At 45.9% G+C, this 16,495-nt stretch overlaps 1 protein-coding gene across 1 annotated transcript; it reads right to left on the minus strand.

Annotated features, from left to right (window-relative positions):
- Positions 1 to 695: 695 nt before the first annotated feature.
- LOC123243243 (CYFIP-related Rac1 interactor A-like) lies at positions 696 to 15,890 on the minus strand. Its single transcript, XM_044671459.1, has 10 exons — positions 15,821 to 15,890; positions 10,613 to 10,734; positions 10,319 to 10,424; positions 6,916 to 7,052; positions 5,874 to 5,951; positions 5,126 to 5,242; positions 4,075 to 4,154; positions 2,411 to 2,537; positions 2,116 to 2,186; positions 696 to 1,025 (listed from the first exon to the last, which is right to left on the minus strand). The coding sequence occupies exons 1-10, from the start codon at positions 15,888 to 15,890 to the stop codon at positions 962 to 964; spliced, it is 972 nt and encodes a 323-aa protein (XP_044527394.1). The 3' UTR covers positions 696 to 961.
- Between the last annotated feature and the right edge of the window lie 605 nt (positions 15,891 to 16,495).

Genomic DNA, 16,495 nt, shown 5'->3' on the forward strand with positions numbered 1-16,495 from the left:
TGGATGGATGGTAGGGAAAATAACCATGAGTTAGTCTTGAAACTCCAACCTTACTGGGTCACCCAGAATACAAAAGGCCATTCTACTTTTTCTCTTTGGGAACATCCCCCTGCTCCCTCAGGGACCATTTCCCATTTAGCCAAGCCGCAGGACAGTCCCTCTGTGTGCCGTACTTGATGGAAAATGTGCTTGAAAAGGTTACCCCCATTCCACTAGGAACAGATTAAATGTCATTTTTATTTCACACAAAAATGTACAAAACAACAGGTGAGTGATTTTAATCATTTATATTAAAAATCTAAAAGATGTGGCTGGACCATTTCCCCTGGAGTCCCGGCGGGAGTTTTTAAAGACACGGTCATTTATTATCTTTAGCTTGACCCGCAGCAAGGACTCCCTTACCTTATTTACATGACCATCTCCTGGTCTTAATAAGGAAGACTTTTTCCCTCCTACAAACACTTCAACTCAAGCCCAGACCAAAGAGTCCCAAAGTCGTAAGGCCAGAGCCCTGCGAGGTCCACTGCACAGGGCCCGGACCAATACCAGTCCAAATCTGAGAGACCACCGAGGCCTTCTATAACATGGAAATCCCCATCAGGAGTCCAGGAGGAACTGGCAAAGGCCAGGCAACCTTATCTCAGCTTCCTGGAAAGGCAGGCATAAACCAGTCATGTCATCTTCATGGGAAAAAGGGTTGGAGCCAGCTGTCCACCCCTGGAGCTCAATGGGATCAGGATTGGGGGGGAGACAGGCAGGAAGTGGGGGAAGTGGTCAAGAGAAGCTGGGGGTGGGGGTGGAAGTGTTTTGTGTTTCTTTTTTAAAACTTTTCCCTTTCATTATAAAATGAGAAATATGGTCATGGATTTTTATATTCACATTATAGCAATATTAAAACTCAGCTGAAGTTCAAGGTCAAGTCTGGGGCTTTGGAGTCAGGTCCCTACGCCCCATAGGCGCCTCACTGCAGCAGGGCCCGGACCTGTTTGGAGGTGGTGTCATCATTCAGATGCCTGGTGGTGTACCTGAGGGAAGAATCACAGGATGGTGACATTTAGGACTGGGAAGGATCTGAGACTTCATTGAGTTTAACCCATTTATTTTATAGATGGGGAAACTGAGGCCCAAAGAGATGAAGGGTCTTGATAGAGGTCATGTCAGTAATAAGCTTTAGAATGGTGATTTGAACTCATGTCCTCCTGACATCAATTCCTGGACTCTGATATTAATTCTTGGCAAGTAGGTGGTTTCCAGGGCTTTGGATGCTGGGTCTAGGAGTCAGGAAGACCTGAGTTCAAATCTGTCCTCAGATACTTATTAAGCTTTGTGACCTTGGGTAAGTCACTTAACCCTGTTTGCCTCTGTTTCCTCAGCTGTAAAATGGGAATGATAGCAATGACAGGGCTGTTGTGAGGATAAAATGAGATAATATTTGTAAAGCACTTAGCACAATGCCTGGCACACAGTAGGGGCTCTAGAAATGCTCATTCCTTCTCTCCTTCTCTTTCCACTTGACCCCAAAGCCTAGTTGTGTTTGAGTACCAGGAGTACCTTCTCTTCTCCATCATGGTCTTTCTTTTAGAACTTCTCCTCCAAGAACCTAGTAGGTGATATGGTGAGGAGGGAGAGAATGAAGTTTCTAGTCTGACTTTGCCATTTCATTCCTTCTCTACCTTCTAGGTTGGGAGAAGTCAGCCCTCATGACCTTAAAGGGTTAGGAGGACAGCAGTATTCCTGAGCCCACTGACTCTCCAGACATCCCCGCCTTCCCTTCACCAGAGCTCTATTCCCTCCGCTGGGGAAGAGGATGAATTACTCTATTGCAAACCTCCTTAGAATTATTATTTCATTAAATGCCTTTGCTTCGAGCCCCTTGTGGCTCCTGGTTGGCTAGAAAAAGACAAAACAGCTTACTAGTGGGGGCCCGTAAGTGGATGTGGATGCACAGAGAACCTTCCACCTGGAGTAGCCATGTAAGTATGTGTGCAGCGCCTGAAGAGTCATGATTTGCTCATCTAACAGATGGAGACGAAATCCTATCGGGGAGCTCAAAGGGAGTTTCATCTTCCAGGCCCCACCAGGAGCAGGGCTTCCATTTTCAGGGTCAGGACTCACCTCAGTGCATTCAGAAGCCCCTCCGTGCTGTTGGAAGGCTGGTCTTTAAGAACTTTAATGCAGCCCTTCATCTGAGGAGGCAAGCCGTGATGGAGTTAGGCCCTGGTGGAGCAGGGAGGTGCCCAGGCAAGGTCCCACTCCAGTGAGCCTGGAGGCAGTTGTGGCACTCATCCTCAAGGGCCCCCTCCACTAGCCTCATCTCCTTTGGCCCCTGTCCCAGCCCTACTGAGCTCTGGACTCTGCCCCACCCTCCCACCTCCCACCATCTTGGAATCCCAGGCCAGCGGGAGCTCACATCAATTTTAGATGTCTTGGCAAAGGCCCCCACTGGGTGCACATGATCGTAGAGGATGATGACGCCCACCATGACACGCATGCAGAAGAGCAGAGTCTCGGTGTTGGTGAACCGGCTCCTGTATTCTCTGTCCCCGGGAGAGAGATAAGAATAAGTGACTTGGAAGGCAAGAAGTTCAGGTTCTGATCCTTACACTGACTCAGTGTAGCCTCCTATAATTTTCTTCTCCTCTCTTGGCCTCAATTTCCCCATCTGTACAATGAGAGAGTTGTGACTCATTTTTAAAACTCTTCCTTTCTGTCCTGGTAACAACTCTAGGGTAGAAGGGCAAGGGCTAAGCATTTGGAGTTATGTGACTGGCCCAAGGTCACACAGCTAGGAAATATTTGAGGCCAGATTTGAATCAGGACCTTCTGGCTCTGGGCCTGGTACTCCAGCCACTGCACTACCTAGTTGCCCTTGGACATGACTTCTAAGCTATTTCCCAGTTCTACCAGAAAGTCCTGACCAGCTCTAACGTTCTATACCAGGGTCCTAACATTTCTGTATTCTAAAGCATTCTCATAGGCTATTGTCTCTGCCTTAACAGTTTAAGGGCTACAATGATAATAATAATAGCATTGATATATTGCTTTTAGGTTTATAAAACACTTTAAATACATTATCTTATTTGGCCCACACGAGCGTGTATTATAATTATTCTTGTCTTACAGAAGAGGAGACTGAGAATGTGCATCACACAGCCAGTAAATATACAAGGCAAATGGGCAGCTGGGTGGCACAGTGGATGGGGAGCCGTAACTAGAGATAGGGGGTCCTGGACTCAAATCTGTACTTAGACATTTCCTAGCCGTGTGACCCTGGGCAAGTCACTTCACTCCATTTGCCTAGCCCTTGCCCTTCTGTCTCACAGTTGTTACAAGGACAGAAAGTAAGGGTTTTTTAAAAAATGGACAAGATAAGATTTGAACTCGTGTCTTCCTAACTCCAGGTCCCACACTCTTATTTACTGTATTACCTAGTCAAGGTTCTGAGGTTTCTGATAGCTCTACTATTCAGTGATGTAAGGTTTCTACCAGTCTCTATTTTCAGCTTTAGCTTTCTGGGTTCTAAAGAGCCACCCAGCTCAGATATTCTGAAATTCAGGGACGCTCTAGAGTCACTTTGTTGTTCAGTCACTTTCCAGTTGTGTCCAACTCTTCATGACCCCATTTGGGTTTTCTTGGCAGAGATACTGAAGGGGTTTTTCATCCTTCTCCAGCTCATTTTATTGATGAGGAAACGGAGGCAAACAGAGTTAAAATGACTTGCCTAGGGTCACACAGAAATATTCTGGAGTGGTCTGCCATTTCTTCCTCCAGCTAATTTTACAAATGAGAAAATGGAGACAAATAGGATGAAGCAACTTGCCCAGGGTCACACAATTAGTAAATGTCAGAGACCAGATTTTAACTCAGGAAGAGATTCTTCCTGACTCCAGGCCCAGGGCTCTATCCACTGTGCCACCTCACTGCATTGTGGGCCCTGCTAAAGACCTGCTCCTTGCCTCCTGGAGGGCCCTGCCAGCTGCATAGATCTCTGCTGCCCAACTCTGATAGGCTGACTAAAGATGGAGGATTGGGTGGGTGGGTGGGTGGGTGAGATTGGGAGCTGGCTCTACTCACGGTGTCTCCAGCATCACCCTGCAGACACAGGCCATGGTGCTCAGACAATCTGTAGTGTCCTCAATGGGAAGCGTCTTGTTCTGGGAGGAGAGAACAAGGACCCAGCTAATTGCCTGGCTTGTGCCCCTTTCTAGTCCCCCACCCACTTTCAGGGGTCATTCTCTAACCAGACCAGGGCTGCCCCAAAGGCAGGCTCCCTGCTCAGTGGAGACCATTTCCTCCTCAGAAGGGAGGCAATTCACCCATCAGATTGTGAGCACCCTGAGGACAGGCTTCTGCCTCTCTTTGTAGACCCAGTGGTTAGTACTGTGCCTGGCACATAGTAGACATTTAAGTAGACATTTGTTGACTTAATTTGGTCTCATTCTCTATCATTTTATTTTATTTCTAGAACCTTTACCTTCTATCATGGAATCAATAAAGCAGAAGAGTGGTAAGGGTGAATGAAATAGGCAATAGGGGTGAAGCGACTTGCTCAGTGTTACACAGCTAGGAAGTGTCTGAGATCAGATTTGAACCCAGGACCTCCCATCTGTAGTCCTGGCTCTCAATCCACTGAGCCACCTTGCCGTGACCCCACTCTGTCATTTTAATGATTCACCCTAGGATCTCTCTCCCCATTTCCAGCAGTTTCCAATGTGTTGATGCCACCATCTTGTTTCTCTGCTTCTACTCATGATGCTAGTCTCCCTCACTGGAAAAAGTCTCATAATCTGGCTCCTTTGACCCATTCTAGATTGTGGTGTGTAACCTCAGCTAGGCCCCCATGGCTACTTGGCAGTTTTATGGTCCTTCACTCCTCCCTGAGATGGTGTGGCTGTTGATGCCTCATTGGAAGGAGTTAAAGAGTGAGGAAGGGATGTGGGGATGTGTATGTGTGTGTACAAATATCATTCAAAAAAGGACAGATGGGAAAGTTTTCTCAGCCCGCAAGGGACTACCATGCCAGCCCTGAAATCTGTCTTACCCCAGGAGCCTCCCCCATTCCAAAGACTTTCTTCTTGCCCCAAGATTTCAGACTTTCCCCTACCTGCCCCAGTGGGGCTCTTACCTCAGATACAAACTTAGTGGTTGCATTGCTTAGGGTTTTGAGCATGGGAGTGGCTTCTGCATAGAAGAGGGACATTCGGTTGGCCATTTCATTGTTGACTTCACTCTCAGCATCCAGCTGCAAGACCCAAAAGGGGAATGGTGCTGGGTGCAGGTCACACTGTGAAACTGGTCTAGGGATGGGAGACCACCCAGATTCACCATTTCCACACCCCATTCTCCCACAGTGGCTCTGAGTGCTCTATTCCCAAGGGCAGGAAGCCAGCTTTGTCTAACTTTGGCTGAGAAAGGTAACCAAAGAGGCCCTGATATGGACAGAGGTGCTGAGCACAGCATCCGTTCTGTGACTCAGAACCCCAAAATGTCAGAGCTGAGAAAGCCCTTAGAACACAGGATGTAAGGGCTACGGATGGCCTTAGAAGATATAATATCAGCAATCGAAGAAAATTTAGAATACAGAATTTCCCAGATGGAAGGGTCCTTCAAACACAGAATGTCACACTGGGAGACTTTGAAGATCACCCAGTTCAACTCTCTCGTGTTCCAAGTAAGAAATCAGGCCCAGGGAGGGAAATTGACTGATCCAAAGTCATCGAGCCATGATGACAGAGCCAATAGCAGACCCATTCTGGTTCCTTCTCTGTGTTCCCTAATGGCTTACTAAATCTCTGTAGGTTCCTTCTCTGCCTCCTTTCCCCGGCTGATCCTGCCATCCTTTTTTCTCCCATCCTCTCTGCCCACTGTCTCACCTGTAAGTTATTAATACGGTTTCGGCTGATGGTTCTTCTGTAGTAACTGAAGTCATTCTGAATGGCAGGGTTTGTCATCTGCAAGAAAGAGGCAGCTTTAACAACCATCGAGCCCTGGTCCCACCTTCCCTAAAGAACTATTATGATCAGACAAAACCCTAACAGTATGGGACCAGAGTAGGGAGAGGCAGTGAATAAAACATACGAGATCTGCGTCTTTGGGTCCATTTTTTCAAGATGAAAAACAAATAAAAATTGTGTGTGTGTGTGTGTGTGTGTGTGTGTGTGTGTGTCTCCAGTAGGCACTTGGGCAAAGGCAAGAAGCTTGCCTCGTTGAGCCCCAAGGCTGTGTTAGGAAGCCATACCTAGCATCCAAGTTAGGAGAGACTATCCTAGTAATAACTCTAAGACAGAAGGGCAAGGGCTAGGCAATGGGGGTTAAGTGACTTGCCCAAGGTCATACAGCTAGGAAGTGTCTGAGGCCAGATTTAAACCCAAAGATCTCTCTTCTGTGCCACCTAGCAGCCCCTACCAGGAAAGACTTTCCGATATAGATGGCTGATTCTAGAAAGGACCTTGGAACACAGAATGTCAGAGTTGGGAGGCACCTTATAACTTATCATGTGAGGGATGCGAAGAATCCCTTAGAACACAGGATGTCACCACCAAATATCAGAGCCAGAGAGGACCTAACAAAGAACATTAGAGTATAGAAAAGTAAGTTTGAGAGGGTGCTTTGAGATCAGCTAACATTTCTAGTCTAGCCTCTGCTTTTTACAGGGGAAGTGAAGCATAGAGCTCGTACACCGAATAATAAACAGGAGAGGCTGGGCTAAAACCCAGCTCTTTTGGCTCCAAGGCCATGGTGACTTTCCACCATGCTTCTGATCTTGCAGTCACTTTAATAGTCCTTTACAACAGTTGTAAAGACTTGGTAGCCCCAGGAGAAGTAAGCTCAAGAGTGGATTATTTCAGGGCAGGATCCAGCCACTTTGCATTCCCCCTTTAATTCCTCTCCCATATCCAGGGTCCCAGAGGTTACCTTGAGCTCATCAAAACTGAGAGTGAAGTGTAGAATTTCAGCAAACTGCTTGGCGAGGGCTTGTTCCCTCTCTAGGTGCTGCGTCGGGGCGTAGGGGGGGCTGGTGAGGGCTTCTAGGAGGCTCCTCAGGGCGTTCTCTGGAGGTGAGGCACATGGAGAGAGAGGAGAACATGCCTGGGTCAGGCCCTAAGAGCCCCAGGGTCTCTTTTCTCCCTCCCTAAGTCCCTGGCATCCTGCAATCCTCTGGAAGTCCTGAGTCCAGGCTCTCACTCTGAGCATCTCTTGTACAGCCTTCTTTTAGGCGTCTTCCCCTTGGCTGGGATGGTCAGAATGTTGTGCCTAGGAGGGTGGACTTCCACTGTGATTCTTTTGAAATATGATAACTAGCATTTAGATAGTGCTTTCAGATTTGCAAAACACTTTATGTACGGTGTTTAACTGGATCCTTGCCACAACTCTAGAAAATAGTGCTATTATAACAAACGAGGAAACTGAGTCTGAAAGAGATGAAGTGACTTACTTAGAGTTCCCCAGCTAATAAGTGTTTGAGGCAGAATTTGAACTCAGGTCTTCCTGACTCCAAGTCTAGCACTCTATCTATGTATGTAAGCAGCTTTGCAAATTATAAAGTTCTATATAAATTTATTAGTTCCAAGGATGGAACCTCAGATGGAACCATTTTTACTTATCTTAACCTTCCATTCTCATCGCTTGGTATTTACTCCTTTTTACTGCAACAAACATATATTGTCTGCTCTTATTCTGCACGTAGCACTATGTTAGGGACAGTGAGGGAGGGGCAGGAGGAAATATAATGTTTAGGTAAGAACTACGCCACCCAGTTGCCCCTGTGATGGAGTATTATTGTGCATTTGGACATGACAAGGAGGATGGTTTTAGAAAAACATAGCAAGGGCAGCTGGGTGGCCCAGTGGATTGATATCCAGGCCTAGAGATGGGAGGTCCTAGGTTCAAATCTGGCCTCAGACACTTCCCGGCTGTGTGACCTTGGGCAAGTCACTTAACCCCCATTGCCTAGCCCTTTCCACTCTTCTGCCTTGGAGCCAATACACAGTATTGACTCCAAGACAGAAGGTGAGGGTTAAAAAAAAACAACAAAAAACATAGCAAGAATTGAATTGAAGCAAAATAAAGAAGCGGGAGATCATTGTGCACCGTAATGGCAATTTTATAATGCTGATCAACATGAAAGCCTTGGCTAATCTGATCAGTACAATGATCCAAGACAATTCCAAAGTACTCAGGATGAAAAAATGGCATCCACCTCCAGAGAGAGAATCGATAGAGCCTGAGTGCAAATTGAAGTATCGTTTTCTCTGTTTCTCCGTTTTCTTGCTTTTTAAAATCGTAGCTAAAATGGAAATATGTTTTGCCTGATTTCACATGTATAATTGATATCGTATTACTTGCCTCCTCAGTAGGTAGAGAAGGCAATGGGAGGGAGGGGGAGAATTTGGAATTCAAAATTTAAAAAGAAAAGAATGCTAAAAATAAATAATAAATTTTTTAAAAAGAAAAAAAAACCCCATCATGTTATAAGGACATCAGAGAGGAGCAAATGAAGCGTTATGTGAGGTTGGACCGGGTATGTTGTTATCGAAGGAGGAAAATCAAAAAGCTTCTTGGTCCCCCCAAAAAGAGGGGAACATGAAGTCAAAGGTGTTGAGGTTAGGTATGGAAGATGAGGAAGCCCAGACAGGCATGGGAGCATGAGAGATGGGTTGATGCTATGTGGCCAGAGGCACAGAATAAAATAAGGAGGGAAAGAGGTGGAAGAAAACGAGATTGTGGTCAGAGTGGAGCTTCTAAGTCCTCAGTCTTGGAAGTAGCCTAGCTCTGACAGCTGGCAAACATGTTGATGAAATATAGCTGAAATAGGGCAGAGAGGGAGGTCATCGAATCTAAAGAGGTCGGGGAATTGGGATTTTGGGCTGTTTAAGGGTTTGTCGAAATAGACCTTGAAATCCCAAGTATGATGGCAGGGAAAGTAGGGAGAGTAATTGCTAAAGTTGACCTGGCGGTTGGTAAATAAGGTGATAGAAAATGGCAGTGTGGGTTTTGAAGGGGGAAAGGTTTGAAGGAGGGATGGAAGTGGACAAATGGCCTGTCCATTTGGCCACAGAGAGTAAGGAGTATATCTGGACCTCTCCTCCTGGCTTGAGGGGAAGAGGAGCAATCTCTTATGGGGATAACCTTAGAGGAAAAGCAAGTATCTGTCGAAGGAAAATCAGACTGAACAATACATTGGTCCCTAAAACATATCCTGGGTTTTTCTGCCTGTGTATCTTTGCTCATTCTGTCCTTCAAAGGCAACTGGGTGTCACAATGGATAGAACACTGGACCTGGAGTCAGGAAGACTCGAGTTCAAATCCTGCCTCTGACACTTATTAGCTGTTTAGCTGTTTCCAGTTGTGTCTGACTCTTCATGACTCCATTTGGGGCTTTCTTTTTATTTATTTGTTTATTTTAAAATATTTTTCCATGTTTACACAATTCATTTTCTTTCCTTCCCCCCTCCCAGAGCTGACAAACAATTCCACTGGGTTGTATAAATGTTGTCACGTGATACCTATTTCCGTATTATTCATTTTTTGCTGTAGTGCGATCTTTTAAAGCCTGAACCCCACCATTTGGGGTTTTCTTGGAAAAGACACTGTCATGGTTTGCCATGTCCTTCTCCAGCTTATTTGACAAATGAAGAAACTGAGGCAAACAGGGAAAAGTGACTTGGCTAGAGTCAACCAGCTAGTATCTGAGGCTCGATTGAACTCAGGAAAATGTCTTCCTAACTCCAGGCCCAACCCTCTATCCACTACACCACCTAGCTGCATCTTACTAGCTGTCTAATTCTGGTCAAGTCATTTCATTTCTATTTGCCTCGGTTTCCTCAACTGTCAAATGAGGAATCCTAAAAACACCTCCTTTCCACAGTTGCTGCAAGCATCCAATGAAATAATATTTCTGAAGCACTTTGTAAACTTTAAACTTGTACATAAAGATGAGCTGGTATCAAGCCAGGAATTCCCTATACTTCATCTCTGCTGAAAGAAATTCTCTTCACCTACTGAGGCCCATATAAATTGCCACATCCTCCAGGAATCTTTTTTCCCGTTTGCTCTCCTAAAATGTCAAGGCTCTGAGATGCTCCCAGAGTCCTTTGGGACAACCGCCTTCTTTTGCAGATGAGGAAATTAAGTCCTCAAGAGGTGAGAGGCAGCCCCTTGGCCAAGACCCCACAGCTAGGAAGTAACAGAGCTAGAACTTGAACGGACTTGGGATCTCTGACTCCAAAGCCAACTTTCTTTCTTTTAAAACCCTTATATTCTGTCTCAGTGAGGACTCTAAGGCAGAAGGGCAATAAAGTGCCCCATGGATCCTTACCCAATCGGAGGGAGAATTCATAGAAGCGTTTAAGCTTGACCACGAGCGGGCACACGGCATTCCATGCCTTCTCCTGAAGCGGGAGGTCAGTTGGATTTTGGATGGCCTGGTGGAGACAAAGTGAGGAATTTGAGGTGACACAGTCTCCCCAGTCACTGCCCTTCCACCCTGTGAAGAGGCCCCTGTCCAGCAGCCACCAAGGCCATTTTCCTCTACCAGACTTAGCCTCTGGTCCCTGCACACAGTGACCCCTGACCCAGCCAGGGCTGACTGTCGGACCCCTAAGATCCATACCTCACGGATCTCCTGGCCAGCTCCCGTATAGGACTGCAGCTCTGCCAAGATGCCCTGGGCTTCCTCCAGGACGGCGCTCACCTGGTTCCACACCGCTGTCTCTGCTTCTGTGGGCTGGGCATCTGTGAGGACCAGCCAGAAAAAAAAAGTGCTTCAGTTTCTGTGCCTGTGGACCCAGGAGGCTGGCCTGGACGGTCACTAGTGTCGATTTGTCCAGGAGTTTGTGATGGACCCCCTTTCCTCTCTCATTCCCTTTATGTGGACTTTAGATAGTTCCTGCAGGTGGGAAGCATCTCTGGTAGTGTGGCGGTTCATCCAGGCACATTGTCCAGAGCTGGACCCACTCTTGTCCTCTGACAGTTTGGGCAGTGCCTTCCCTGGACTTCCTGTCTGAAAGAGAGTAAGCTTTTCCCACAGAGGCTTCTTCCTCTGGCTGGGCACTCTCTGCATCCCTCCCTCCCCTGTCACTGCTTGAAGCATCTTCACAAACTGAGGTCTGAAAATGAAAAGGAAACCTTGAGGGATGAACAATTAATGAGACAACAGATTCAGGTGGAGGAAAAACACCGGCTTGGGATGAACATTCTAGCCTCCTATGTGCCTCTCCTGGGGGAAGCCTGACCCATTTCTCTGTCTCCAAAGCTCCACAAACCCCTTGTTTTCAGCCCCCCTCACCCCACTCCCTCAACCCGAAGCCTCACTTTTCACCTAACCCTGGCTCTGCTTCTCTGGAACAGGACTCTGGGTACGAGGAAATGGGCTGTGCCTTGTCCTCTGAGGCTTCCACGTGGAGAATTAAGGGAAGAAGCAAAGAAAGAAGGGATTTGGAGCTTTTCCACAGGAACTCAAAATTCCTTCCCAAAGGACAGCATCTTTCCTTGCTAGTTTTCCTCAGGGCTAGTGCCAGGAAGCAGAAAGTATGCTGCCCTGTGAGCCTTGAGGCTTGTGTTCTAGACCCAATTTTGACTCGTTTCACAGCCTTGGCCAATCCCTTCCCCATTTGGCTTCAGTTTCCTTATGGGCAAAAAGGAGGCACTTGGAGAAGATGTTCTCTAAGGTTCTTCTCAGCTCTGACTCTCTATGTTCTGAATTTCCTCTTGGCTCTGACAGCCTGTACCCAGCTTCCTCTGGATGGAGACTCTACTGTCTGAGGTCTTGGCCAGTCAGGAAGGAGAAAAAGCCCCTGCCTGGGACCTGGGGAGTCCTGGCCAGGAGCCATAGAACCAGGGAAGTGACCAATCACTTCCCCTTTTTGGGCCTCAGTTTCTTCATCTGTAAAATGATACGTTAGTCCCTGCTCATCTTCCAAGGCTGTTGGGAGACCCTTGGGACCATTATATTAAAAGGGGGTTTTGAAATTTGGAAATTGTAAAGAGGGTTGACCATTCTAAATAGCCAACTAATGGCACAGTTCTATGGTCTTGAGAAGTCTGCTGGGAAAGTGGCATTGAACTGGAGTATCTGGGGCATCGATAACACTCAGAAGGCCTTAGAGGGTGAAGTCTGGCCATCTCTTCATCTGTCTGTCTGTGGTGGCTGATGCACTGCGATCTCTTTCTGTCCCCAGGATGACAGTGAGCATTGGCAGATGGGAAGAATGAAACGCGAGGCTGGCCAGGAAAGGGAGAGAGCCACTCCTTCCCCTCTTCTCTCCTGGGGTCCTCCTGCAGGCTCCTTGGGGACCCCTGCCCCTCACCCACTAAAAACAGCAGAATGGGATGGCTATTGTCGGAGGCCTTAAGATGGAAGATAGAGGAACGCCCCAGTCCTGACCTTGGCAATGACTCGCTGTGTGACCTGGACGAGTTGTTTCTCCTCACTGGAACCCAATTTCTGATCCTGTAAAATGGGGACAACCCCTCTCCTCCAAACATTTTCTGCCTCACAGGGTTGTTGTGAGGAAATTGCTTTAGGAAATCTTGAAAGGGCTAAAGAAATGGGACTCGTTTTGTTAATATCCAAATGTTCTTCTTGTTCATGAGAAAAATCTGTGAGCTTAAGCAAGTTATTCCCCTTCTGAGGCTTAGTTTCTTCATCTATAAAATGGAGTTAATAACACTTGTCTTATCTACCGTGTGGTTTTGAGGAGGAAGCGCTTTGTCCATGTTTAAAGTCATTTGCTTATTTGTATTAAATTGTTCTTATTAAATTTTAAGTTAAAATTAAATGTTTAAATTTTTAAAAATTTAAAAATTAAATTATTATTAAATTGTTATTAATATTATTTATTGTTTGTATTCTTTAGAGGTTAGGGGACAGGCATTACCCTAGATAGTAGTGTTGCTGATTCAGCTGATAATGCTGTTGTCTTAGTGGGACCAGAAAGTTGTCTCAGGATCCCTTCTTCATGGCTTCCCACTCTCACCCCTATTTACTTGAGGCTCCCCTCCCTTGACACCTCAGATAATTTCTGTGCAAGGCCTTAGGAGGCAGGAGTGGCCAGACCCCAAAGCCTAGCTGTGATGCTCTGACCTCTTCCCACAGAGAACAGGCTAAGCAAATGGGGGCAGGCTGTGCCAGGGTGGCGTTTGGGGTAGGGGGAAGAGCTCTAGGCAGGGGTCTGGCTCCAGCTCTGCCTCTGATTCCAGGGAGGAACTTGGGCAGGCAAATCCCTGCCTCTCTTTGATTCTCAAATGACTCTACAAATTGAGGGGACAGGACTAGACGATCCTTGGTTAAGAGGCCCTCCTCCATCCCTGGGATTCCGGGAAGACCCGGTTTCTAGTCTTGGCTCTGTCCTTCATTCACTGGAATTTCTTGAGCAAATTCCCTCCCTCTTGGTCTTCTATTTCCAACTCTGGCCAATGCTGGGCTTGGACCAGATGGACGCTTTTGGCCCCCGAGGCATTCGGCCCCCTAGAAAGTTTCTGAGGCTTTGTCTTCCTTCAGCAAGACCTCAGCTGAAGCTGGTAGCATGGCACAGCCTTGACTTGTCTGGACTGACATTTACCCCTGAGATTTGGGGAGAGGGTTGGACTAGACCAGGAGTTTGGAACCTTTTATATGTGTCCTGTCATCCTGTTCTCAGAATACCACACACACACACACACACACACATACACACACGTACACATACATTGTTGCATATACATATACTGTGTATGTGTCCATATAGTTAATATATTAATGTAACACACTATTATATTAATTATACAAAATTATATTAATTATATAATTTTATATATCATATACTTATGAATGATGATATAGTGATGTGATATAATTAATATGTTATATCATTAATATAATATTAGTATATGGTACAGAATAAAATAATATAATGTAACCATATAATATGCAATATGATGTATGGATTTATATGATATATACTATATTACATAAAATAAAATGCTGGGGATGACTTTGGAATCTTTCCAAATGTCAGATCCACCCTTCAAAGGTAAAATATTGCTGCTTCTGAGAATATGCATTTCAAATGTGTCATAGAGAGAACGTTGGGCAAAATTGTCAGAAGCTCTGGGTTCTAGTCCTTCCTCTGTGCCTCTCTGGCCTCACGACCTTGGGTAAGCCCCTTCTGCCTGGGCTTTGGTTTATTCCTTTGTAAAACAAGGGATTTGGTCTAGGTGATCCCTCAGATCTCTTTTATCTCTAAATCTATGATGCTCTGAACTACCAAATCTAACATTCAAGGCTTCCAAGAGGCTGACGGATTATAGGAACCTCTCTGCCTGACACAGTGATGAGATCAGCTGTTTTCTTTGCTCCCCATTTCCTCTTTCTTCTTCTCCTTCCCTTCTCCTTCCTCTTCTTTCTCTCACGCCCACTTTCTGCCCCTTCCTGATTTTTTCTCCCATATATCTGTAGATCTGGGGGCTCTGACCATCCTCTGGTTTGGGGAGGAGAGAGAGTTGAAGAGAAGAGAAAGAAAGAAATGGACATGCAATGATTATAAGGCTGGGAATGGGGAGAGCATGGCCTGAGTTCCTTGAGCTCTTTCTTCAGCAAACATCCAGAGTCCAGCGTCATGAAGACTCTGATGGTTTGGGGGTTCTGGTTTTATGAGATTACTCTTAAAAAATGGACAATATGGAAATATGTTCTGCATGATAATACACACATAACCCAAATTCAATCGCTGCCAGTATTGGGAAGAGGAAGATAAGTTCCAACATATAACTTGGGAAAAGTTGTGTGGAAATTTATTACATGCAATTGGTAAAAAATTAAACATAAATGAGAAGACAAGAAAACTGTAAAAAAAAAAAAAGACTGATGGACTGAGGTTCCAAAGTCTTGGGGTCCAAGCCCCTCTTCTCCCTAAGTTCCCCAACAACCTCGTTCAAAATAAGTCAGAGATAAGTCGATCATATAACTTAGGAAAACTTGTGTGAAAATTTGTTATTACACATAATTGGTTAAAAAATTAAAATAAGCTAAAAAAAACAAACAAAATAAGTCAGACAGCATTTTAGCTACAATTTAGAAAACAGGTGGAAAGCAGCTAAGTGGCTTGGTGGATAGACCAGTGGATCTAGAGTCAGGAAAACCTGAGTTCAAATCTAACCTTAGATATTTACCAGCTGTGTGACCCTGGATGCGTCACTTAATCTCTGCTTGCCTTAATCTGCTGGAGAAGGAAATGACAAACTTGCTGCAGTTGCCAAGAAAATCCCCTGGACAATAAGGTCCATGGGGTAACCAAGAACTGGACATTGATTGAACAACAACAGAAAACAGGTTAAAAAAAGAAATCACTTCCTAACAAGGAGAGCAAGATGGTGCAGGGACAAGGCGACAGCATTTGGAGCCAAAGGACCTAGGTTTGAATCCTGGCCCCATCAATGACTATGTCTAGGATCCTGGGTGAGTTGCTCACCCTCTCTGGTTTCCCCGTGGGTAAAATGAGGGAATAAGACTAGATGGCCTCAAGGAGATCCCTCCCAGCTCTAGCCTGAGGATCCCATGACCCTCAGGAGGGAATGAGTTAATAATCAATTATAGCTGCCATTTTTCATATTGCTTGGAAGTTTGTAGAATGCCTCACAACAAGATCTCATTGAAGCCTCCCAACAACCTCATGAAATCCTCAAAAATTGGGAGGACCAGGCCAGGCTGCGCCGACCCCAGCAAAGGAAGGAATGACCTCCAGGCCTCCGGCTGGACCATTCAGCTGGTACCCCTGCCTCCCCTCTTGGCTTTGAGCTCATCTCCTCCTCCCTCCTGCCCCTGAGGACTTCTCCAACTTACTTTCAAAATCCAGGAAAAAATGGGGACAGTTTTCGAAATCTTTGCCCAATACCTTTATCAGGTTGCCCATGGCCAGCACACCTGAGGGATAGAAACAGAACAGAGTGGGACAGCAGATGGCACTTGGTGGCACAGTGAATGCTATCTCATTCCTCCTCCCTTGCCCTGGGGCCCAGCCACACTCCCTCCCTCTATCATGGCGGACCACGTATACAGCTCTAAGGAGAGACAATATGGTAAAGATGGACAGAGCCCCAGATAGGAGACGGGTTTTAATTCTGTCCTGGTGTGTTCACTAGCCTCCTGGGTAGCTTTTAGCTTCAGTTTCCTCGTGTGTAAAATGAGAAACGTTGTACATGGTCATCTCTAAGGCTTGCCCATCTCTGATACTTGAACCTCTGCTTTGCTACAAATTAGCTGATGACCTCAGGAAAGTCATTTTAATGGTCCTAGACCTCAGTTTTCCCATCTATAAAATGGAAGGGTTGAGGGTAGTTCAGCGAATAGATGGGAGGTCCTGGGTTCAAATCTGATCTCAGACATTTTCTGGTTGTCTGACTCTGGGTAAGCCACTTAACCCCCATTGCCTAGTCCTTACCACTCTTCCTCCTTGGAACCAATATGGATTCTAAGACAGAAGATAAGAGTCAAAAAAAAAAAAATGGAAGGGTTGTA

Source organism: Gracilinanus agilis, chromosome 3 (genome assembly GCF_016433145.1).
Source record: "Gracilinanus agilis isolate LMUSP501 chromosome 3, AgileGrace, whole genome shotgun sequence".
NCBI classification, from domain to species: domain Eukaryota; kingdom Metazoa; phylum Chordata; class Mammalia; order Didelphimorphia; family Didelphidae; genus Gracilinanus; species Gracilinanus agilis.